Source organism: Colias eurytheme, chromosome 3, assembly GCF_061535395.1.
Source record: "Colias eurytheme isolate Ceu_HAF_F1 chromosome 3, ilColEury1 Martin Lab GWU primary, whole genome shotgun sequence".
NCBI classification, from domain to species: domain Eukaryota; kingdom Metazoa; phylum Arthropoda; class Insecta; order Lepidoptera; family Pieridae; genus Colias; species Colias eurytheme.
In genome coordinates, this window is record NC_142982.1 from 8,584,306 (window position 1) to 8,609,628 (window position 25,323).

The 25,323-nt window shown below is 31.1% G+C and overlaps 2 protein-coding genes and 1 non-coding gene across 3 annotated transcripts; 1 reads left to right on the forward strand and 2 right to left on the reverse strand.

Annotated features, from left to right (window-relative positions):
• Positions 1-283: 283 nt before the first annotated feature.
• On the reverse strand, positions 284-8,729 carry LOC149909817 (uncharacterized). Its single transcript, XM_090119932.1, has 5 exons — positions 8,624-8,729; positions 6,400-6,529; positions 3,946-4,106; positions 1,960-2,148; positions 284-721 (listed from the first exon to the last, which is right to left on the reverse strand). Exons 1-5 carry the CDS (start codon positions 8,699-8,701, stop codon positions 548-550), a joined length of 732 nt encoding a protein of 243 aa, XP_089976058.1. The 5' UTR covers positions 8,702-8,729; the 3' UTR covers positions 284-547.
• TRNAK-UUU (transfer RNA lysine (anticodon UUU)) lies at positions 5,268-5,340 on the reverse strand. Its single transcript has one exon. It is a non-coding gene; the product is annotated as a tRNA-Lys (tRNA).
• Positions 8,730-16,553: 7,824 nt separating the features above from the next.
• On the forward strand, positions 16,554-20,494 carry LOC149909819 (SPRY domain-containing protein 7). Its single transcript, XM_090119922.1, has 4 exons — positions 16,554-16,784; positions 17,041-17,211; positions 18,167-18,475; positions 19,101-20,494. The coding sequence occupies exons 1-4, from the start codon at positions 16,682-16,684 to the stop codon at positions 19,196-19,198; spliced, it is 681 nt and encodes a 226-aa protein (XP_089976048.1). The 5' UTR covers positions 16,554-16,681; the 3' UTR covers positions 19,199-20,494.
• The last annotated feature ends 4,829 nt before the right edge of the window (positions 20,495-25,323 follow it).

Consider the following 25,323-nt stretch of genomic DNA (forward strand, 5'->3'; position numbering starts at 1 on the left):
CTTCCCCAGGTGTTTTATTTATTCTAATTATTCTAAATACTAATATTTATCTAAGGTTAATATTGAATCTGTACATAACTGTTTATTGTGTTTTATCAGTAAGAGAGAAAAATGAAAATGTATTTTATGCATACTTAAAATCTACATCTTAGTTAAAAATATATATTTATTTTAATACATATTTGGGTCTTGTATGTATTTGTAGAAATACATACAAGAACCAGCATACTTACAACCAGCATATTGTTATTAATATAAATTGGGATGAAAAAGAACACAAAGGGTTAAAGTAGTTTTTTATTTAAATAATTTACTAGCAACCACTTCAGAACTTACATAATATGTAACTGGTGTAACAGAACCACTACATTATTCATTAAATACTGTAAATAAATATCAATGAGGTATCACTTATAAGCTAAAGGACGAAAGGACAAAATATTCAAATTTAACATACAAAAATATTATTTTTACATTTGATTTTCGAAACTATTATTGCAATATTGTTTTTTATTCCTCGTCCTGATCAAGAATCGTTCTTTTTGCTTTAAACTCGTAAATTGGGATTTGTGTATCTAACGTATTTGAGTAGGGCATCATTTTCTTCGCAGACAAACGGTTTGACATGATGGCAAGCTACGTCGTGCCAATGGACACCATCGTTATAGAAGTTGTTCAGGATGGCGATACAGTGTTCTGCTGCGCCGCCTTGGATGAGTTCCTGTAAATAAATAATAAATATTAACGCCTGCAAATAAAATTAGCAAATAGCAATATCGTATAAATCCAACAGGCGTCGAAATTTTTTGGATATGTATGTATTTAATAAATTCTTACAGAAAAAAATCCTCTGAGGTTTACAGATAAATATAAATTAATATGGAGAATAAAGAAAATTCCAATGGATCCACAATGATAGTAACTTAATATTTTCTGATTACAATAAAACAATATTATATGCTGATTCCAGCTTACATTACGAACGTTTAAAATCTACGAAAATTTTAAATGCATTTATTATATAATCACCCGGATCTTGTCCTCTATTAATTAATTTAATTACTACTGGTGCAATCATGCATTGTCAGATCTATAAAGGTCATATTATAATAACAACAAAATATTAAATAAAAATCGTCTTAAATTTTTAATTAATGTAAAACAATCATATTATAAAATGATGCATTTAAATATTCATAAGTAGAATACGTTAATCTATTTTATCACCGTTTGTATTTGTTATGATATTTTAGAATTACAAGTAAACTCTTTTGAATTGTAACGACTTATAGATGGTTGATTGGCATAATACCTCCTGTACTAATGACTTTCTACGGTTTAGTATTTCCCTAAACGTATATATTTTCCCTCTTCTTTCGTTGTTGAAAAAGGGAAAAATCATTTGCACAATACAGAAAACCCACGTAATGTTCTCGAAGTAATGACGCGATTACTTTATTCCGTTGCGCGATCGCCTAGGGAAAGTGATGCCAAACAATACGGCAACGTACGCCGAATATCGATGAGCTTTTGTGCGAAGTAGAAAGCGGATTGCTCATTGCATTGATGCGGGTACGCCCTTCAGCAAATATTTCGCAGGAACATTAATATTCACGACACTTTCGTTTTCATTGCGTGACATCCGCGTCAGATGTTTAACCGCGGGGTGGTTTATGACAAACATTACATAACGGTTCGCGGAATCCAATACGTTGCGTAATAACGTATTAGCGATTGCGTACATTTACGGTACTTTACGCGGTATTGTCACTGCATTGTCTAACCGCCTCGTAAATATTTGTCATTTAGTTACAGTTGCTTAGTTTGGAGAGACAATGCAAGAGTAACTAAAGCGTACGAGCAAGTACCTATAAGTTTTTAAATTTCGGGCACACATAATGCCAAGTTAAATTCATGAAAGCATTTACCTTTCACGAACCTATAATCAACAGTACTTACTCTATTGTCTGGTTGAGGTTTGCCGATGCCACCGCCCTCTGACCAATCGTTTTGTTGGCGGTTCGTAGTGGGAGCAAGCTTTTGCAGCTCAGCGGTCCAGAACCATCCGTTGATTTCGTTAGGAAGTAAATCAGGACGATTACAACCCTTGAAGTCGCAGAGACGACCGGACGTCCAGATGTACTTCACCTGTGATTGGGAAAGAATGAGTATAAATGATGACTTGATAGACATTTGAAAATATATATTATGCACTAGCTTTCCGCCAACGGCTTCGCCCGCGCAGTCAAAAAAAACCCGCATAGTTCCCGTTCCCGTGGGATTTCCGGGATAAAACTTATCCTATTTCCCGGGGTAAAAAGTAGCCTGTGTCCTTTCTCGGGTATCAAAATATATCTATACCAAATTTCATGCAAATTAGTTCAGTAGTTAAGGCGTGATTGAATAACAGACAGACAGCTGACAGACAGAGTTACTTTCGCATTTATAATATTAGTATGGATTTAATATCTGTCCAAAAGTAGCACAGCTTCACAGCATCACTATTATTAAAATTTACGAATATGTTTCAATTATTAAAGAATATAATTTCGTAGTATCGAACAGAGAAACCCTCTTGCATACAAACATAAAAGTATTCAGGTATCTATCGTTAAGAAAAACACACACGTTTTCGAATTCGTTATACCGGTGTTGTATACTTGAACCACTTTCTTTTTCGCTTGAGTTTTCAAAATTATATTGTTTTCACTGCGCGGTTGAAATAGTAATTATTTGATCTGTAGGTACGTACAAACGTGACTAGACTACAGAGTTGTAGGGAAATTCTACGATGAGCGCAAATAAATTATGCCGGCCAAGGATGAGGGAGGATAAGTATCATTGGTGACATTCAAATTTGGTTTTTTCCTTTTATCAGTGAATTAGTCTGACATTGGCTTATTTTACATTATAGTAGAGCCAATTTAATAGGCAACATTTGACGTCTATCAATTTTATCTTCATAGGGTGGTAACCTGCTTAAAAACATCGATTAAAGTGAATTAATCGATACGGACTTGAAACATTTGTCAATCGAACTTGAAACACATGTCAATAATTTATGATAATTTTTATTCCCAAGTAATCAATGCATTCGATTCTAGATGTCAGATTTCGATTTTTAGAGTAACGTCTCTGGTATTTAAAAAGAAAAAAGGTTTATTGACACAAAATTGTAGCGACGTCAGTTCTTTAAATCAGAAATTGTTCATTATGTTTAGAATGGTTTATCAGTAAAATCAAGTCCTAAAATTACTTCTATCGGTCATTATTATTATAAATATGTAATCGTAATTGAAAAAAGTTAAACAAATGTGCAGTTCTAACAAAACGAAATATCATGTTATTCTATGTCGTGGTTACTAGGTTACGTTGTTGAATTTTGTTGAACTGTCAAATGTTGCCTATTAAAATGGCTCTACAATAATAAGAATTATCTACATTACAAATTATTTACCTTTGCTGCAAAACAGAACACATATGACAAAAACAAATAAGACCAAACTGCAGAGAGTTCTAATATAATTTGATATTTTCCAGGAAGCCAGCTTGGTATGAAGAAATTTATAATATTTACGAAAATGAATTCAGATGCATAAGATATGACCTAATCAACTATGTACTTACTTGAGAATCATTTATATGAATAGGTAAAGACAACGGAATCACAAAATATTCTCCTCACATTCTTAGAATCAATCTCACAAGATAAAATAAATTATTAAGTCTCATATATTACCTACTAGATTACCGCCCGCGGCTTCGCCCGCTTTTTCTAAAACCTAATAAATTATATACTAAAACCTTCCTCTTGAATCACTCTATCTATTAAAAAAACCGCATCAAAATCCGTTGCGTAGTTTTAAAGATTTAAGCATACAAAGGGACATAGGAACAGAGAAAGCGACTTTGTTTTATACTATGTAGTGATGATGTAGTAGTTACCTTATCTTGAACGATGCGGGCTTTAACCCATTCGTTTTCATCACTCGTCTCCAAAGACACGAGGTCCATGCAACGTTGTCTGCAGAAGTTTCTGGCTGTTAGCCAGTCTACCTCCGTACCACGCTGTGCTGGGTCCCTCCAGGAGAAGTAGTAACCTTTATCTGGATGAAATATATGATAGTTAGAAATGTGTATTGAATAATTTTACTGTGAATGAAGTCGTAGATACGTAAATTGTAGGATTTTTTTTTACGCTTCATATAAATGCCAATATTATTAATTTATTCATCATCAATTAGATACAAAACAAATGAACCATCACATTTTAACAACGCATTTTAAAGTATCTTGAGTTGTTAATATTTATTTAAATAATATGGTCTAAGATCCGAACATAAGGCGAAATTCAACGGCGTGATAATAGAATGAGACCAATTTTATAATTAATTTAGTCTATTAAAAAATGTATTAAAATGGGTTGACTGGGAAAATCCTGGACAGGACATTTTTAATGAATTTAAAAAAAAAACATTTTTTTTATTAATTGCAGTAAGTAGGTATCAAGATAATAAAAAAAAATATCTTAAAGTATGAAACCTACAGAATGTGCAGTCATAGTTTTCTAATATTTACCAGGACAAACGGCTAGGTTGGCAGGTATAAACAGGTATGTCGGTACCAGTTACTTTCACATGATAGGATGATGAAAAAAAAATTATGTCAGCACTGTTTTATTACAAAATTGTTTTATTATCTCGAAACTGCAATTAATAAAAAATAAAAATAAATAAAAAAAATTAATTCATTAAAAATGTCCTGTCCAGGATTTTCCCAGTCAACCCATTTTTAATACATTTTTTAATAAACTAAATTAATTATAAAATTGGTCTCATTCTATTATCACGCCGTTGAATTTCGCCTTATGTTCGGATCTTAGACCAATACCTATTTTGATATGTAGAAATGTTAACGCGGAAGTCGAAATAGAATCTATTATAATAGCTGATGTTCATCTATACAAAATACATATTTTTAGTATCGAGTATGGCAAAAGTATTTTCTATTATATTGTGTAACAAAAGCATGGGAATTAGGTAACGATTGTCAATGGAAAACTTACTTTCCATATTGTTGTGGAAATATATCTTCATCGTCAGCTATTGTTGGCAATATCTACTTGAATGAAAGCAAAATACTGTTTTTGCTCATTTAAAAAAATAGGTCAAATGTGAGAATCAAGTATCTTCATAATTTAAGTTATTTTATAAAAATGCATCTAAAGTATAGTTGTACTAGAAATAAATAAAAGATAAAAAAGAGACCGCCCGAACAGGGACTTGAACCCTGGACCCTTGGATTAAAAGTCCAATGCTCTACCGACTGAGCTATCCGGGCTCTGTTAAGAGTCGCAAATTTGTAAAAAATAAAGCGTACCGTAATTTATATCTACTTATATAAGATTTTTTTTGCTGTTAGGTTTTGTACAACCTTTTTTTTATTTCGATTCAATTCATATTATTTATTGAACTTGTATCTTCTCACTTGTATCTGTATGAATCGACTTTTCCATCCTTTTATTTTAGATTGCATCAGTTACGCGACTAACATTAAAAAAAAGGAAATCGGTAATTTTTCATTTTTACTATAAAAGGATTATATCACCTTATTATAATGCATCTTGAGACAATCGCAAATGCATACCGTTATATTGTCATAGTCATAATGCACAGCGGAAGATGGCCATGAATGACGTATATAAGCCAACACAAAAATGCTCACATTATTACAAATTCCCGTTGAGCAACTTGTTCTCTTATCTCGTATCCGGGAAAGATAAAATCGAGATTTTTGTCTTTGTCAGGCAGAAGTTTTCTCGGAACTACGCAAGTGTTGTTATCGGGGACGACGCAGGTTTATAACCTTTTGAACGAGAAATCGTACGAAGGCGTAAAATTATGATGTAGGTTATACAACTTTTTACTTACATAAGTTACGTACCTAATTAAATACATATTTTGTTAAGTATTAATCAATTGCAGTAGGAAATTAGGAACTCCAATTAAACTGATACCTTTCTAGTTTCTACATAATATCTTACATGTTTAATAATTAAAAACAAGCGTTCATCCTCTTATTCTTAAAAAGTTCTCAATAATGTACTTAATTTTATCAACAAAAAATGGCTTGTAACTCTAAAATCTAAAAATAAGTATATGTAGTTTTACTAACATTAGAATAAGACGTACTACTAACAATATATGGGCAATGCTGCCTGACATAAATAAAGAAATAAATAAATAAAAAAAAGAATAATCGGAACCGGGATGGACAAAAAGCAATACTCCCTCTACCTAGTGCTTTCATTGAAAAGATTTAGGAGCTTTTGTAATCAATGAATTGAACATTTTTTTTCTCTTTATAATATTACTATCTATAGGTAGATAAATCACTTACTGTCTGAATATCTCTCATGAATCGTTCTCTGCACGCAGTGAGATGGTTGAGGCGGCTCCAAAACGCGCCCATTTGGGAATTGCGCGTGCGCAACTGCCAATACTGCTAAAAGGACTATTTGCTTCATTTTCTAGAAAAAAAACAAAATATTTATTTACAGTACACACAAAAATAACCATGAAAGTGTGACAACAATAAACAAATCTTTGTATTCTAGTTTTTAACCGACTTCAAAAAAGGAGGAGGTTCTCAATTCGACCGTATAATATGTACCGTAGTTTAGTGGTACGATATAAATTATAAATTAACCCGAAAAAGGTTAAGAATGTGTTGACAGTCCTATTTTTTGTTTATTAATTGACAATTAATTTAAAAATGTGTTTATTTACGATGACTTCTTCACGGATGCATTCCTATTATGTTTTGTTGTTGTGAATGTTTTTATTTGAAGAATTTACTGCTGTGTTTTCCTAACTCCGCTAAGTGTTAATAATTATTACTCACAAAGATTGTGATTGTCCAAAAATGTCAATTATTTAACCTCAAAGGTCGAGGTTGAATAGAGTTATTAGCAAAGAATTTTCGATAAGATGCACATACTTATTTATTTAAATCAGAATCATTTATGTTATCACTTTAACCCGTCCGCATTTTTTGCTACTTAAATGCGATTTATTTTTTATTACAGTTTACATTTTCTCGTTTGGCTAGTCGAATCGCATGGTTAAAATATGTATTTATATTTTTTTTCTATTAAAAGCTTCCAGATACTTTTAAAGTGAGATAGTTAAGTGTTTATTTACATTTTACAAACATTTATCGTCCGGTCAATTTTAAATTATCATACATACATAGTAAGTACATAGTTATTTTTCTTTTAAATAAGGAAATGACTATCTTATCACAGTCATGGTAAACAATCAATTAGTTAACAATACATATTTAATTGAGCTTGTTGTTTTTACAAGATGTTAGTACATAACTGGACTATCATTATCTAAATTATATTTTAGAGCAACGAATGTAACAATTTGATTTTTTTCTTGTAATTGAGGTTTTAGATATGTCGCACCTGTACAGGATATTTTAAAAGATAATTGTTTACAAACACTTTCCATTGATTCAACAGGTAATTATTACGTAAGGCTGTACGCCACAATTTTGGGAACGAGACCGGTCCTGTGTAGAAATACTATATGACAATGTTTTTGTAGGCTTTTTTTCATTTTTCAAAAAATGTTTTGTTAGATATAAGTAGACTTATTTTTGTAGCTATTTTAAAACGACATAATCATGGTGATTTTAGAATAAAGCAGAAAAAATAATTGAATGATCGTCTTAATTGCTTTGGAAATAAAAAAAAAACTGAAGTGTACTCACACATCATCAGGTATTTTTTGTATTTTTTAAAATCATCTAGTATAAAAAGTTTATATTATTAATTTGAAAGTATTGGAAGCATAAATTTATTTTGTAATGTGTTTACTTACGCACATAATGTTCTCTATAAAAATATAATCTTATAATATTCTCTATAGAAAACATAAAAAAGAAAAGACTACACTTAGACTACATTTAAGAAAAGATTACAATTATTAAGAAAGTGTTCTAAAAACCGTTGGTTTTATCTTACTAAGTAAAAGGGATCAATTTATGGTTCAAGCTATCCACGAATTGTAGAGATTCATGGTAACCGCAGGGACAGGAGAAAGTGACCTTGTCCTCAAAGGTTTAAGTTCATTCCTCCTCTCATTAATCGGAATTTCAACTAAGGGTCAATGAATTTTCTATGCTTTTACAAAGAAACAGGTTAAACAAGATATAGCTTATTATAAATTCTGCAAAGTTTGTTAAATTCGCAACAATGACGAACGGTTACTTGCTATTTGTAAACTTACAGAATTATTTTTACAATATAGGTTAAAAATTAAAAAAATTCTTAAAATATTTAAATGAATCATTATTCATTGATAACCACTATTAATTTATAAAATTATTTATTATCATAAATATATCGCAGCATTAAATATTTAAATATTCTTAAATTATTCTTCCTTAAATATAGATAAATTTAACAGATCATTTACGCTGCGAAATATTAACTTTAAAACTTTTTTATCACACACGCATTTATTTACTAAACATATCACAGAAAAAATACAATATCACCTTATAAATTTACTAGTATTTTTCTTTCCGAAAGATTATGGTTAAAAGCACTTACCGTGTAATGTCTGCGTCCGTATCCGTCACTAACTGATGCGCCGGCGCAGTGCGGCCGATTTATATGGAGGTAACGCATGAGTCCTGACTAACAATACATATACAACATATTCAAAAAAAGAATCTTGGAATTAAAAAAAATAATCTCCGAAACCAGGATTATAAAATATGAAACTCTGTGGAGGATTTATATGAAGGCATTTATGTTACGAGAATAATGTCAATGTGTACGTTACGCCCGCATATTTGAATAAACAGTGTTGTAAAAATTGTATAATTATGTATGAGCTTTCTAACGACAATTGTAGAGATGAGCCATACTTATCACCGATGTAATATTAGTGAACTAAATCTTTCAATATTAGGTTTTAATTATCTTTAAATGTATATAAGTATATGTATAATGTATATGTAGAGATAAATCCATAAGTATATTTTTATAAAATTTGTAGCGACTAAATTTTTTTAGCTTGTTTTGTTAAGGAAAATAAAGTAGTTATCTTTAGTGTGTTAATTCTACTTTACAATGTAGGCAAGATTGTAGAATGCTCTAGAATTTTTACAAAAATTTTGGACACACTACGTGTTTAAAGTCATGAATTCACCAGTGGCGATTGACCGACAAATTTTTGTAACTATTTTTTTCAGAACATTATTTTACGTAAATTTTCATCATTTATACATGACCTTAGATATTGGAAATTTGGATTTAATTTAAAATCAAAATATGTAGCACAAAAAACAATGGAGTACGAGTATGTAATATTAATATGGAGCTTAAGCTCCATATTAATATTTCCTTTGCATTTTTAAATGCTACGTAGGTTGCATTTTCGGTACCTAAATACTTAGTTTGTACTATGTTCTAAAACAATAATCATGTAAAGGTACAAATACTTAAAATTAATACGAAATCTGAAATCAAGTTCTCTAATGACTAAAACTCTACATTTTATACTTACTTAGTTACTTACTCTATATTTTACTCAATTTGATAGTTGACATTAAGTTACCTACTCGCCAGTAAGTTATTTTATAATTTGTTTCACGAACATAGAGCGGTTTTATTTACAAATATTAAGTTCCTAATAAATATAATATAATGACTCTTCTCAAATATAAGGTACTAGCAATGCCCTGCGGTTTCACCCACATAGATAGCGATATCGTTACAGTGAAAAGTCTACTATAGGTCGGACTATAGGTTTAATTTTTAATCACATGAAAATCACCTTTACCCCGTCCCGCACTACGACCTTTTTTTTTGTTTTAGTGGGGAAATCTTTCATAGATACCCACGGCCTCCAGGGGAGGGGCCGTGGGTTATGTCGGATTCCTACCGACCAAAACCCCACTGTGTTCCGTCAAGAGTCAAGACGCATATTGGTAGAATTCCTCCGTGACCCCCGCACTACGGCCTGCTCGAACAGTATACCTACTATTTTCTGTAGATTGACACTTTTAAAAATTCGTTATATCTTTTGAATGGAATATCCAATTCTTTTCATTTAAAAAGTATTTTGCTGGTATTGAAACAGTCTATAATAAAACATCATTTAATGGGATAAGGATTAATATATGTGTATGGATAACATGGTTTGATTACTGTCGGCACTTCTATTTACTTTGAAAACGTAAAAAAGTTGTTGTAGTAACATAACTACTGAAGATGGACATATGGTATCGCGGACTTTCTTGTAGATATTGATCCATTCTATAATACCGTAGAACATTTTTTTGTTCTATCTTCAATAGATTCCGCAGCGCACGCGATGACAGAAGTTTTATTGAGGATTTTTTTACACCTTGGGTTACATTATTGCATTTTTGGTAAGGATCTCTAATTTTTTTGAAAATGCAATATAGCCTATGTTGCTCAGTAAAGATGCAGCTTTCTAATGGTGAAAGAATTTTTGAAATCGGTCCAGTAGTTTTTGCGTGAAAACCATACATACATACATACATACATACATACTTACAAACTTTTCCTCTTTATAATATTAGTATAGATAAAAGGTAGGTATTTTCCACAATTCATTCCACCAAATTGGATAAGGTCATTCATATTGCAGGTAAAATATTTCAGCTAATTATTTTAAAAGTCCAAGTTGAGATTATACACAGTCCTCCTAGGTTTATAACTTCAATCTTCAATTATCCTATATAGATATATAAATAACTTAATTAATAATTTATTAATTTTTTTTTCTTTGAGCGACCGTCAAGTAGAAATCACTCTGATATTTATAGCAAAACTAGGTTTATGCTATGCTAGGTTTATTTATAACCCGACTCCACTCGTGTTCGTCAAATAAAAAATAGACCAATTTTCCACAAATCCATATACACAAATTACTGATATACCTACATATAATAATACTATAGCTATTTGTAATGCATATATTATGTATTAATTTAGGTATCCTACTTAGTTAACTATATAAAAAATTTTTAAATTATAGGTACTTATATTAAAATTAAACATTTGCGTAGTTAGTTAACCTTTTATTTTCTCCATGTGTCTTTCAAACAAACACAGGTGAACGAAACTGGATATAAATTGAATTTTTTAAATTCATATCTTATCCAAATCCGCTATTTCATCAAAAGCAACTATTAAAGGATTAAATTGATTTTGAAATAAGAAATAGTAGACTAAGCGGATGCAATTTAAAATGGGATAAATTGGCGGGAATTCCAATGATGTAAAATTTGTATATAAAGTTGGTGATTGTTGTGATTGATATCAATGAGATTCTAATTTATTTTTCTATACATTTATTCTTTTTTTATCTTAATAATTCCCTGAGGTGAAACTCACAACTTATTAGGATTACGCTACATCAGAAATTAACCTTAGCTATGTACCTACTATATATTTTGCTTCTTCAGAAAGATCTTCAGCTTACATACTTATGCAGTTCATGATGACATACTGTATCGTAATGTAATACATATTAATACAGAATGACGCCCAGTAACTTCCCAACGAGCTTCAAATAGAATTAATAATTGAATCTACCGATATAGGTAAGTAATAGTTTTAAGTGATATTCTTGTGGAGAGCGTGATTCTTTAAAATTAAATTAAAAAATCAGTTAAATAGTAATAATTATCTACGCTATATATCTATATTTCTATACTATTAATATGTATTATAAAGCAGAAGAGTTTGTTTGAACGCGCTAATCTCAGGAACTACTGGTCCGATTTGAAAAATTCTTTCAGTGTTAGATAGACCATGAAGGCTATAATTTATATCATCACGGTCAGACCAACAGGAGCGGAGCACTGTAGATAAAACCCCTGGGCACAGCTAGTACTTAATAGTACCTTCTGTACCAACTACCTACCAACGTAATATTAGAGTAACTACATATTTAATAGCGTATCCACATACTTTACGGCTTACGCTAATGTCCGATGGTTCATTTCCAGATGGGTGTACTCTAATTATTATGGAAGAACACTATAGCGTAAACCGTAACAAGGTGTAAGCAACCAACCAAATATAGCTGAAAAATTTTCTTGTTTTTTTTATACTTAATTGATACGTAACTGAGAATGTAATTGTTACCTCATATGCAACTGCAAGTCATATGCATAGAGCAAGCATAGAGGTAGGTGGAGATAGTCTCAAAACCTAATTTCTTTACTGTTCAAGTAATAATTGAGATAACCTTATTAAAATCTAGTTTTTTAGAAATAATTCTCACCGATCTGTGATAATAAGTGTGCAAGCATTATAACGTATACTAGATGCGCTCCGCGGTTTTACCCGCAGTGCTCCGCTCCTGTTGGTCTTAGCGTGATGACATTATATAGCATAATATATAGCCTTCCTCGATGAATGGGCTTCCTCGATGAACAGGAGCGAAGCAATGCGGGTGAAACCGCGGAGCACAGCTAGTAAGTAATATACTTATATCGTTTCACCAATAATTATGACATTAAAAATTAAGGAGGTAACTGTAAACTGTAAATATGTATATAGGTTTGACCAGTTGACCTTTTCATAACTACCTACAATATTGTATAAGCTTTAAACACTTTGTGCGTGTTATAAAGTTGTTTCTTGTATTTTTATTAGTTCAATCACCTTTATTACATAACTGCTTGATCCTGTTTGTGTTTATTTTTAACTTGGAAGTTAAAAAAAATTAAAATAGACTAACTACAAAAGCTTTTTGAACTTTGTGTATTTCCGAATAGTGTACTTACCTAGGTCTGTTTTAGTGTTTATTGGTAAGTAAGAAAAAAAATCTTAAGGTGTGTAATGAAAATTATTTTCAGTTGTCCAACAACTATGCTCCAACCTAAGTATCAGTGTAAGTTTCATCAAAATTGGTTGATGAGTTATTTAGATAGAGAGCTTTTAAGTTACTAAGTAGGTAGGTACCTAATATTATTTTAAAACACGTATTTTTACCGAGTTGTAGGAAATCAAAACAAATCTTCTTTTGTTTATTCGTGTACAGTCACGAGCAATAATATATGCCTAGGGGGCGATGTGCAAAAATATCTGTCACTAGAACAAATTCAATAATATCTGTCTGCCCGTATACAGCAAAAATATCTGACAAGTAGGCAGCATAATAAAGTGACATCAAAATTATGTGACGAAAATAATTGTGCAAATAATTGTGACAACCTCTCACGGCATAAATATCTGACATCAACTAGGAAGCAATAATATCTGACACAATTTCATATTTCTGTATTTTGCATCGATTCCTCACACAAAGCATAAATATGTGACATCAACTAGGTGGCAATAATAATATCTGACACAATTTCATATTTCTATATTTTGCATAGATTCCTCACAAAAAGCATAAATATGTGACATCAACAGCTAGGAAGCAATAATATCTGACACAATTTCATATTTCTATATTTTGCATCGATTCCTCACAAAAAGCATAAATATGTGACATCAACTAGGAAGCAATAATATCTGACGCAATTTCATATTTCTTTATTTTGCATCGATTCCTCGCACAAAGCATAAATATGTGTCACCAACTTGGTGGCAATAATATCTGACACAATTTCATATTTCTGCATTTTGCATCGATTCCTCACAAAAAGCATAAATATTTGACATCAACTAGGAAGCAATAATATCTGACACAATTTCATATTTCTGTATTTTGCTTCGATTCCTCACACAAAGCATAAATATGTGACACCAACTAGGTGGCAATAATATCTGACACAATTTTATATTTCTGTATTTTGCGTTGATTCCACACAAAAAGCATAAATATGTGACATCAACTAGGAAGCAATAATATCTGACACAATTTTATTTTCAATTTAATATTGAATTAATATAAAATAAATAAATTTTATTTTAACTACGTTGTTTTAAAACATGATTACTATATTAATTAATATGTGCCGTCGTTGTATACTACATATTGTATGTCTAGATATTATATCCTACTAGCTTAACACCCACGGCTTTGCCCGCGTTTTCAAAGAAAAACACGCATAGTTTCCGTTCCTGTGGGATTTCCAGGATAAAAGCTCTCATAAACGCTAATCCAAGTTACCTTCTATGTGTGTGCCGAATTCCATTGTTTTGTCTTTTATTTGTGTGAAAGAGTACCAAACATCCTTACATGATATGAACTTTCGCATTTATAATATTAAAAGGATATCATATCATGACAAAATTAAAGTATTCATATACTTATATGAATACCCACTTGGGTAGATCTATTTTATTTGAAGGTTCAGTGCAACCTTCGTGTATTATTTAGAAATTGTTTTGTTATATTTGACGTTAGCGGCGTTTGACACGATTGCTCCGTTATTCATTTTCATTTACCTATAATATTGCTATTATTTTATTGAGTATCGAAAATTATGGCAAGTTATCATATTATCGTAATTTCATTTAAATAAAAAATATTTACAAAATATAATGTGTCTTTTGTTCATATTCTTACCCCAGCAAAATACAAAACACTAATTCTATAAAAAAACGTTTGGCCTTTTTAAAATCCTATCCTATCTTATCCTACTAGTCCTACTATAATCCTACTTCCTATCCTACTAATCTAGTATTATAAATGCGAAAGTTTGTGAAGATTGTATGTGTGTGTTTGTTACTCTTTCACGCAAATACTACTGAACCGATTACAATGAAATTTAGCAGACATATAAGGGGTAACTTGGGTTAACACATAGGATAGGTTTTATCCCAAAATTCCCACGAGAACGGGAACTATGCGGTATTTCTGTGAAAACGCAGGCGAAGCCGCGGGCGGAGAGCTAGTGTCACATATTTATGCTTTTTGTGAGGAATCAATTATATTTTACAATACAAAAATATAAAATTGTGTCAGATATTATTGCCTCCTAGGTGACGTCACATATTTATGCTTCGAGAGGTTGTCACAATTATTTGCTCTACATTTTCGTCATATAATTTTGATGCCACTTTATTATGCTGCCTACTAATGTCAGATATTTTTGCTGTATACGGGCAGACAGATATTATTGAACCCGTTCTTATGACAGATATTTTTGCTAATCTGCAAATGGTAATATATTTATGCTTCTGACTGTACATGCATGGATGCTTCATGGATGTTTATTGTGTTCTTTCAATCACCGATCTAATTTATGCAATCGTCTAATTAAAACCCAATATTTAACTCAAACATCTGATATTTGATCTTATAATTGTCGATCAATAATCAAATATTTGAGTAGGAAATAATTTCGATTAACGATTGGCCTCGACATTTAAGAGCGATTCATAGATAAAATTATAATTTCTCCTCCAGAATTAATTAATAATAATTATAAACAATAGGTGAGTATGTAGGTGAGGTAGTATATCTTTATAAGTAGGTACATACTTACTTATAAAGGCAAAAGTGTACCTACAATGTAAGAAGTCTTAGTCCTTTAGGGTTCGACTTCGATCGCGAGATTTTGACCTATGGATAACATAATTTTAACCTAGGCTCTTGATTTATGTTAAAATGAATTTGATATTTTTGATTTATGACATTCAAATCTACTTATATCTATATATATGTATAAAAGAAAGTTGTGTTAGTAACTCCACTTATAACTCAAGAACGGCTGAACCGATTTAGCTAAAAAATTGGCAGGGTGGTAGTTTAGAGCCAGAAGGACATAGGATACTAAATACATAATTATGTACCACGAGCGAAGCCGGGGCGGACCACTAGTAGTATTATATAAAAATGAAACCCGTTTTCTTTGGTCACGGCATCACGCGTGAACGGTTGGTTGGACCGATTTCGATAATTTTTTTTAAATATATGTACCACCGGTGAAGCCAGGGCGGCACGCGGTCCCAGGGGGGGTGGGGGTCACGGGGGACATGACCAAAATCGTACTCGATAAAATAAATAAAAATTCTTATACTGTACAAAATATAAAAAAACTGACTAAGTGCGAATCGAAGTCGTACTGTACCTAAAGTTCCGTTTAAGATATGAGTAATAAGATACCATTTTTGTCATTCATTCACTCGTTCAAGGTGCGTTCAAGCTAGAGTCCATTTCAAGAAAGAAGTCCCGCAGACGCAGCGCTGTATGCGCGCGTAAAAATGTTGGCAGGGTTAAATGTGGGGAAATCTGTGGGGGAAATTATGTATCGTTTATTTAATTTCTAAAACTACTACGACTCGAATATTTAGATAAAAAAAAATTAGTATATTATGTTATGTATTGGCCGATCTCCCCATCTGTTAAATTAGTTCTATAATTGTCCGCGGGACTTCTTTCTTGAAATGGACTTTAGCGCAACATGCTGGTGCGTTTCACGTTCCGATTAAGCATCAGCATAATTCGGCATTGTGCGGCACTGAGTCGCATTATGCTCTGTAATTGGAAAACAGCCACAGTTGCACCGGAGTGACATGACAGTCATGACGGTTTCATCATGACATTGACAATTGACATTCGTAAAGCGCAGCTTCAAAGCCGAATATTTTTTTACAAACAATGAAGTGAACAAAACAATAAAAATTTGTATTGATTTTTCCTAATAAAGCCATAACTCTGATAAAATGTTCTGTTGCCTGAAAAATTGTGTTAATGGTTTCTCACTGACTCCTAGTGTCCCAATCCGAGTGAAAGAAAATCCGATACAACTGGACACACTTCATATGGGTATTTAACACTTACTGTTTTTTATTAATTTACTAGTTTGTGAAAAGTTAAGCTCGTTTCTATTTCTCTATAACATATTTTGTTGTGAATTATACATGTATAATTAACCACATTAAACTATATAGAATTAAATAAGTGAAAGGAATAAAAACAATATAACTGTACATGTTGCAATGAGCTAAGCATATCCTGTAGATAACGGAATTGTTTGAAGCTATTTAAGATATTGAACTCGTAATAAATGGTTTTTTTTTAGGACATGAAGTTGTGATAGTAAAGGGTGGTCAAAGAGCATGTGGCTCAGGCTGTGTTTTGGGAAGTGCTCCTTTGGTCCAGAATAAAGCCTACTTTGAAGTGAAGTTGCAGCAAGGAGGAGTATGGGCTGTTGGACTTGCCACCCGAGAGACAGACATTAACAAAGTACATGGTATGATGAAATATTGAACTTTTAATGAACATATTTAATTTATCATCTGTTTTTTTTTGTATACTTATCGAATTTGATTTGATTTGGTTTGTGTGTCATACGTCAAAAAAATATCTGATCAATGACAATTTAATTTCAAATTCAAATTATATTTAGATATTTGACTGCAACTGCAAATGACTATTTAGTAAGATAATTTTTAACAGTGACAAACAAAAAATCATTGAATGTTCAACCATTCTGGAGCTATAAATGGTGTAACGAACACAACTTCCTATAATATATTTAGTTAATATAATGATAAATAATTTTAATGATAGTGTTTATCTACATATTTTAGTATTATTTAACCTTATCAACATCAGTCCATATTTGGACTCACGCACAGAACTCCTTTTACGGTTTAATTTTCCTATTACAAAATAAATAAAAATCCAGAATTTATTAGTATTCTAAACAAATATTCCTTCAAGGTCATTACCACTTGAATCATCATCAGCTGACTAACAACCAGATCCTTAACATTGAAACAAATGCTAATTAATTGCAACATGTTATGTCAAGCTTTCCACACATTATGGGCTCGAGGTTGATGAGCCAAAATTAATGTGGGTCAATAAAACACATGCTCTGTTTGTCACATAATAGATAAACTAATTAATAAGGAACAATGAAGAAAATAATACAACAAAAAAACGTGACAGAACTGTAACTTCTTTAGGCTCATTGAGAGTAAAATTTCAAGGTCGCGTCATAGAAATACCGTCACGTCATGGTGTTAGGCGACCATTTTGGTATCTTTGAATCTTGCCAAAGAAGTTTCACATCTGACACTTTTTTTGTTGTATTATTTTCTTCATACGGACATTGAAACAGATTAAAAATCTATAACTAAGTTTGTCATATCTGCTCCCTTGTATACAATACATTGATAATTATCATTAACTCGTTACAGGTGGTGTGGATAAAGAGTCCTGGTGTTTGAACAGTGACGGTACAGTGAGGCACGATAATGTGGAGCTGTACCAATTGAAACCAGCTCCCAGAGAGTCCCCCACCACTGAAATACTGGTTTCAACTGGTTCCTCAGACCATATAGATGATAAACAGGATAAAGACGAAGAAATCAATACTATTATGCCAGTGGAAGGTGATGTTATAGGCCTAGCTTACGATCATGTTGAATTGAATTTCTTCTTAAACGGTAAAAATATGGAAATACCTGTGCGGAGTGTTAGAGGGACGGTTTATCCTGCACTATACGGTAAGTTTATAATATATTTATAGTTGTAATACAATGAATTATGGGTATATATTGTTATATTTGTGTTCCAAGATATGGTAGGGACAATAAAGACATACATATTAGATTTAAAACAATTTGAAATGCACAATATATTTTTTATTATTATTTCGGTGTTACTGATTGATTAATTAATTAATTCTTAAGAATTATTCTCATCTTGCAATCAATTTAATTGTAAATTAAAATTACCTTATACTAAAGGTATGCAGTATGAAGCTGGAATTATGAAATGTATGAGAGTCGGTCATTCACATCTTTATGTGATCCACTGACTCAGAGATGTACATAAATAAAACGCAAAAAAACTCAAATATTTATTTATTCAATTAGACTTCTTCGAGAAGAACTTTTGAAAAATCATATTTTTACATATTTTTAACATTTACCACTGATTCGGAAAGCAGTATCTATGGAGAAAAACCGGCAAGAAACTCCATAGTTGCTCTTTTTAATCATGTCAGTATTACAATTTAATTTTACAAAATATGTAACTGTATATTAATCATAATATGCCAAAGAACTGTCCTGTGGTCTTTACGCAACAACCCTCCATAATATATGTATTTGTTTGATACAATTTCAGTTGACGATGGTGCCATATTGGATATAATACTGGACAATTTCCGATACCCCCCGCCCACGGGATATGAGAAAATAATGGTGGAACAATCGCTCCTCTAACAAAAGGATCTCAAATGTAACGCTTAGTTGTGCGTGGACACTGGCTTGTGTGATCTTTACCTGTGCGAATGTCGTATTGAAAGTCTGCGGTATTTATGCTATAAATTATAATCGATTCTATATATTTAATATCCTAACTGTATTATATAAAAACAACTAACTTGTATATTCTATTATCTATACTAGTTTAATAAACTATGATCTATTTTTTTAGTAACGAACACGATGAAATTGTAAATATATTAATTGTTCTAGATTTTCTTTGGGTACACAAAACTTCCAATGCAACATAAAATATAATATATAAGTTATAACTTCTTATAATTCCTATTTTTTTTGTTGTTGCTAATATAATGATAATCAAATGAAATATAGAAATAAAATTCAAAGTTATAAAGTTTAATATAAATTATATATTTAACATGGCAATGATTATATTCAATAAAATTTTGTCCTTCAGTAATTACACAGTACAGACCATATCAGAATAGTTTTTATGATGTTTAAAGCACATGTACATGTTAAATATACCAAATTGGAACTCCCAACTCATATCTTTTTATTTTATAATATAATTTTTCAATGCTTTTTATAATACATAAGTACATATTTTCATATTCACATCACTTATAATAGTATATCATCACTACTTATATTAAACTGTATAATAACACCATATTCATTATTGAGTTAATTTTCCGCAAAAAATTACCTACTGATGAAACATATATATATTACCTATTATAAAGAATAATATTGAAAAGTGTATTTTAATATTTTGTTTTAATTTGTAATTATTTGGAAACTGACGTCTTTCTATTCGCAAATTCGTGTGTGTGTAAGGGCCCAGTTATTTAATTACGAAAAGGTACAAAAAATTAAATCAAAATACTTCACTCATTTCTGTAGTACAATTGATTTGAAATTTGTTTGATATTTCGGGTATTTTTTGCGTCATAATTTATTATTTCCTTATAAAAGAGAATATAATTATTTAACTCACACTCCTTCAAGGGTTAATATTAATTTTATAAGGTAGCGGCAATCGCCAAGTCTTTATATATACTTACACAAATAATTAAGTTTCTTAAAGATTCTAACTCCTCAACATGGGTTGTTTCGATTATATTATCATGTTATGTTAAAAAAATATATCATTTTCAAATAATTCTCAATTATTTAGGAAATTTTACGATCGACATTCAGATAACAATTATATTATAAGTAGAAAGGTGTGGGCTAAAGCGCTCCGGAAGCGGCCCATAGAAATGTGGCTAATTAGCAAGATTTGGCTTTTTCGCTCAAATTTCTTGAATCATACCATCTTACTTTTACGTCTTTTTGTGTGTGCTTTAGTTATAACTTATAATCACAGAACAGTGTTATAATCGTGTTGTTAACCAGTCTCTACACTTTTTTACTTATAAATATCTTTGATAGACAAAAGAAATCCTTGATTTGTAGAATATCTATTAATGGTAACTACATCTTTGACCAATCTATTGTGTAGTGAATATTATAATATACTGTATTTTTCTATAAATAATTCATTTGTTTATTGAATATAATGTCAAAAATTATAGGCACTATGCTATACGTTAGTAATTGACTGATTACAAAATATGTTTTTAACGTAAAAGACAAAATTAATATGAGTTAAGAAACGACTTAGATACAGCTCCTACAGTTAAAGAAAGGAATATTCGATTCTTTAAAAATTATTTTCTGTAATTTAATACTCATAAAACTGACACAGTATTGCCATAAATATAAAACTAATTGGAGAACTATAGTTTTTATGCATGTATTGTTAAGTGCCAATATAAATTGAAGTCATTTAAAGATGCGTTGTTTGTAAATGTGTACGCATTTATTTTGTGTCGGTGTGCTGAAAACTATATGTGTACAGCTCCTTAATAATTACGGACAATTATTAATTAATATTTGCCAAGATGGCTGCCTAAAAATAATATTGGTCTATCTCCCAAAATATTATATATTTAAATGTTTTGATTAATTGCGTATTATGTGTTCCTCATAGCATGTATTTGCAAAATATGCATAAGTAAGTATAATATAATTAAAAAGTAACGATTATTAATACAAATCATTTTAAATTTTATGCAGTAACTATGTCCTATTTATTTTTGTCTAAGAATTTAATTAGTTCTATAAATGTATGTTTCGTATTGCTAATATTATAGTTTGTATGGAGGGTGGAATTAAGGAAATACGCCTGCTCAAGCTTCGTAAAAAATATGTAAAAGGATTTATTATTTTGTATGTACCTATTATTAAGTATATTGTATTTGGAACTGCTATATGTTCTTTATGCCTTCTGGCGTTAATAGTTAATACTACCTAGGAAATGATGGTTTAATTTTCTACAACTAGAATTGTAACTTTAATTGTGTTTGAGTTACTTGATAGTTTTGATGGTGCTAAAACTTTCTTAAACAATGACACTCTGTTTGGAAAAGCATTGAAAGTTCTCCAATCAATAAAACTTTAGATGATGACTGTCCTCTTACTATATACTTTAATTTAACAAGTTTTTAGAGTAGGAATTTTTCTTAGAAAGTATGTCGTGTACCCCATACATTATATTAAGCATACAGATTTCCTTACCACCCTCAGTTATTTTATTTGCTTCAAATACTATGTACATAACTATCTAATTTATTAAGTAAAAAAAAAAAAACACATAATTTTAATAATGATTTTTATTTCGCTGTAAACTTGGTATGTGTTTGGTCGTTACTTAATTGCTGAATAACAAAGAATTTTAAGTACCTACTTAATAAAGTATTGAGAGCATTGAAGAATGTATTTTATTTCAAAAAATAATACATACATACAGTCATGGTGGGCGTTTAATTAGAAACACCTAAAACGATGTAGGTAGGTATTATTCATCAAAATTTAACATTTGTGTGACAACGTATTAGAGATTAATCAATAATAATTTATATGTAATAGAACATCCGTTTATCTAGTTTCATAAGAAATTGCTTAATTTTAATCAAACGTTAGCTTAAATTAATAAAAAAATCAATTCTAAGTGAAGTCTGATTTTCGAGTGTTTACAGTCTGGACAAAAAATTAGAAACAGCAAGGTTCGAGTGTTCCAAAATGAAAACCTGTTGAAATGTCGCCAATATTGCACGCCTCATAAGCGAAGCGTTGAGGTGGGTACTACTGTCACTTCGCGCAAAACATCTGATTTTTCAAACTTAAAATGTCTTTATGTATCATACATTGCACTTGTAAGATAATACATACACACACATATTAAGAAAAAACACTATTTTTAACGTTCATGATATTTTTGATGTCATTTTTGTTATTTAAACTAGTTAAAAAACAGTTTAAAAAAGTTCTGTCTTGGACGTCCGTGTGTCTGTATGTGCGGATCCTTTTTCTTGTTAACACGATAGCGACCGAAATACTTTACTAATCGAGTCTTTTTTTTTCTCTTACGCTTGAGTATGCTCAGGAATAGAACCCTTTCGTTTTTCAGGGTCTGATTCGATGTGGTTTAATTGTTATTAAATAAACAAAAATAATAATTAATAAATATTTTTCTCTTACGCTTGAGTATGCTCAGGAATAGAACCCTTTCATTTTTCAGGGTCTGATTCGATGTGGTTTAATTGTTATTAAATAAACAAAAATATTAATTAATAAATAATTATTTAAAAAAAATTATGAGGCGTGCACTTTTGGATTTTCCAAATTATTTTTTTCTTCTACAAATATTTGCACCGTTTTTTTAACGTTCTATCAACAGTTTCTGAATTAAGTATATTAACTACCTTACTATAAGTACCTATAATACTTACTATATGTACCTAGAATGTTTATACGGGTACAATTCACATGCTATTTTATACAAATGTTTTAATCCCCACTTTAAAGTATAAACAAAGGTTCCAAAACAGCGATAATTTCGATTTAACAACACTGAGGTTGTCAATTGTCATTGTCCTTCCAAAATTAATGACACGCCGCACTACAGGTCATCGGATAACAATAAAGGTATCGGTGGATTTCAGGTTAAAATTAATTGATTATACCAATTTAACCCTAATGAATATCGTATGGAAATACCACACTAGGTAGGTATCACATACGACCGCATTTCCATAAACCTACCCTACTTTGTTCAGGAAAGAATCTTTAAAAAACTGCAGATTTATTTTATTCATTACCACAAAATGATGCAACACGTATAAATGGAATGTAAACACTGAACACACACCAAACTCATGTGACATACTACAAGCATACTACCATATAGAGCTTTATCTTTAGTTGAAATGTTGTTGTTGAAAGTTGCTAGCTAAGTAGAAAAAGAAAACTGCTGGAAGTAATAGGAGATGAAGTATATGACGAGAGCATTGGGACCATTAACATACTATGAATGACCTATAACATACGTACCTATATCCTATTAATTAAAAGACTCAATTGAAACATAATATATTACAATTTCTCGTAACCAGGCCATTAAAACTTAAAAAAAAAAGTCAGTAGCATATAATACTCACAAAAAGCTTATACATTTTTTAACGATGATTAATAGTTATTTTTATTATGTTACAAATAAATACCTAATATTAAATATCAACGTAGGTACTTACATCAATGTTAATCTATTAAATAAAATATCATTGACGTACATAATCAGTACCTTGTAGTTTTACTTCACACTAGGTAAGTAGGTACTTATTAGGTCATCATTTTAGGTATTTATGGCATAAGGGATGATTTGTGAAAGAAGATAAATAATAAATAAAAAACAGAACGAAATATTTTGTTATAATGATTTGCTACATTATGAATAGCAATCGCTAATGGATGGAATGATAATTGATACGAGATTCTTAGGAATTAATGGAGTGCTTTGTTAGATTTTGTACAACTATATCGCATTTTCCTTTTATGAAAATTATTTTGTGGGATTTATCTTCGTAACTACTTACTTATTTATTTTTATTACGAGTAAGTAAGTTATTATATTTTATATACCTAAGTAACCTATTTATACATTATACATAACTAGCAAACCGAGCGAACTCCGTTTCGTCACCAGAGACACCTTTTCTTTGCTATAAACCTCACGGAGCCCGAGACCTTTCCAGCGAATGCAAGACCGTGGAAATCGGTTCGTGCATTCTGGAGTTATAGCGTCAAAGGAAAACCCGACTTATTTTTATATAGTAGATGATTAATTTGCTTTGATGTGGTAGTTAGGTACAGAATCGTAGCGTGCCTTGGCGGGGCCTCGTATAAAAATTTGTTTGGGGGCCCTTAGGAAGTAAAATTTCTCACAAAAGCGCACGTTGGGGGCCCCCTTGGCGCGGGGGCCCCGTATAATTGATACGGCAGATACGGCGGTAGCTACGCCCCTGGTTAGGTACCTTAGCAGTTGCATTTAGGTACCTTTGCACTGTAGGTCGCCTGACGTGTATGGGGACGTTCAGTAGGTCTACCATGAGTTTACGCACACGATACTCGCTAGCGATTGTAGTAAGCGGTTTGTATGAAATTTGGTACAGCGCCCCCTAGTGTGCCGTATTAGAACTAAAAAGCCTACCATGAGGTGCATTATAGTATACTACAGTAGATAACGTATAGTAAACTATACTACACTCGCTGTAGTAACCATACAATTTTTGCACCATGAGTTCTAATTTTGACATATGTCATAGTTTATAACTATTCGATGATAGATACGTCATTCACGGAAAATAATCTCGTGAACTATTCACGTTTACTATTGTAGTTACGTCAGACGATTTAACTATGTCAACTCATGGTAGGGGTACTGGTATGGTGACACTCGAAATAATTGATTTTCGATTTTTCTCCGGTCACTTGTTAACAGGTTCAAAAACTGCACAGGTCAAGTCCTATACTCGTTTTTACATACCAACAGGTGTACGGTACCTAATGCCAGCCACTCACTACCTACATAAGCGTGGATGAATCATGATTGGATGTCACTAATACCACAGATAATTTGTTAAGCACTAAGCAGTCTTATCATCATCATATCTTTGATAATAGAACTACTTCAACTTCATATATGAATTAGCTTTTAATTGAATTGAAATATTTCG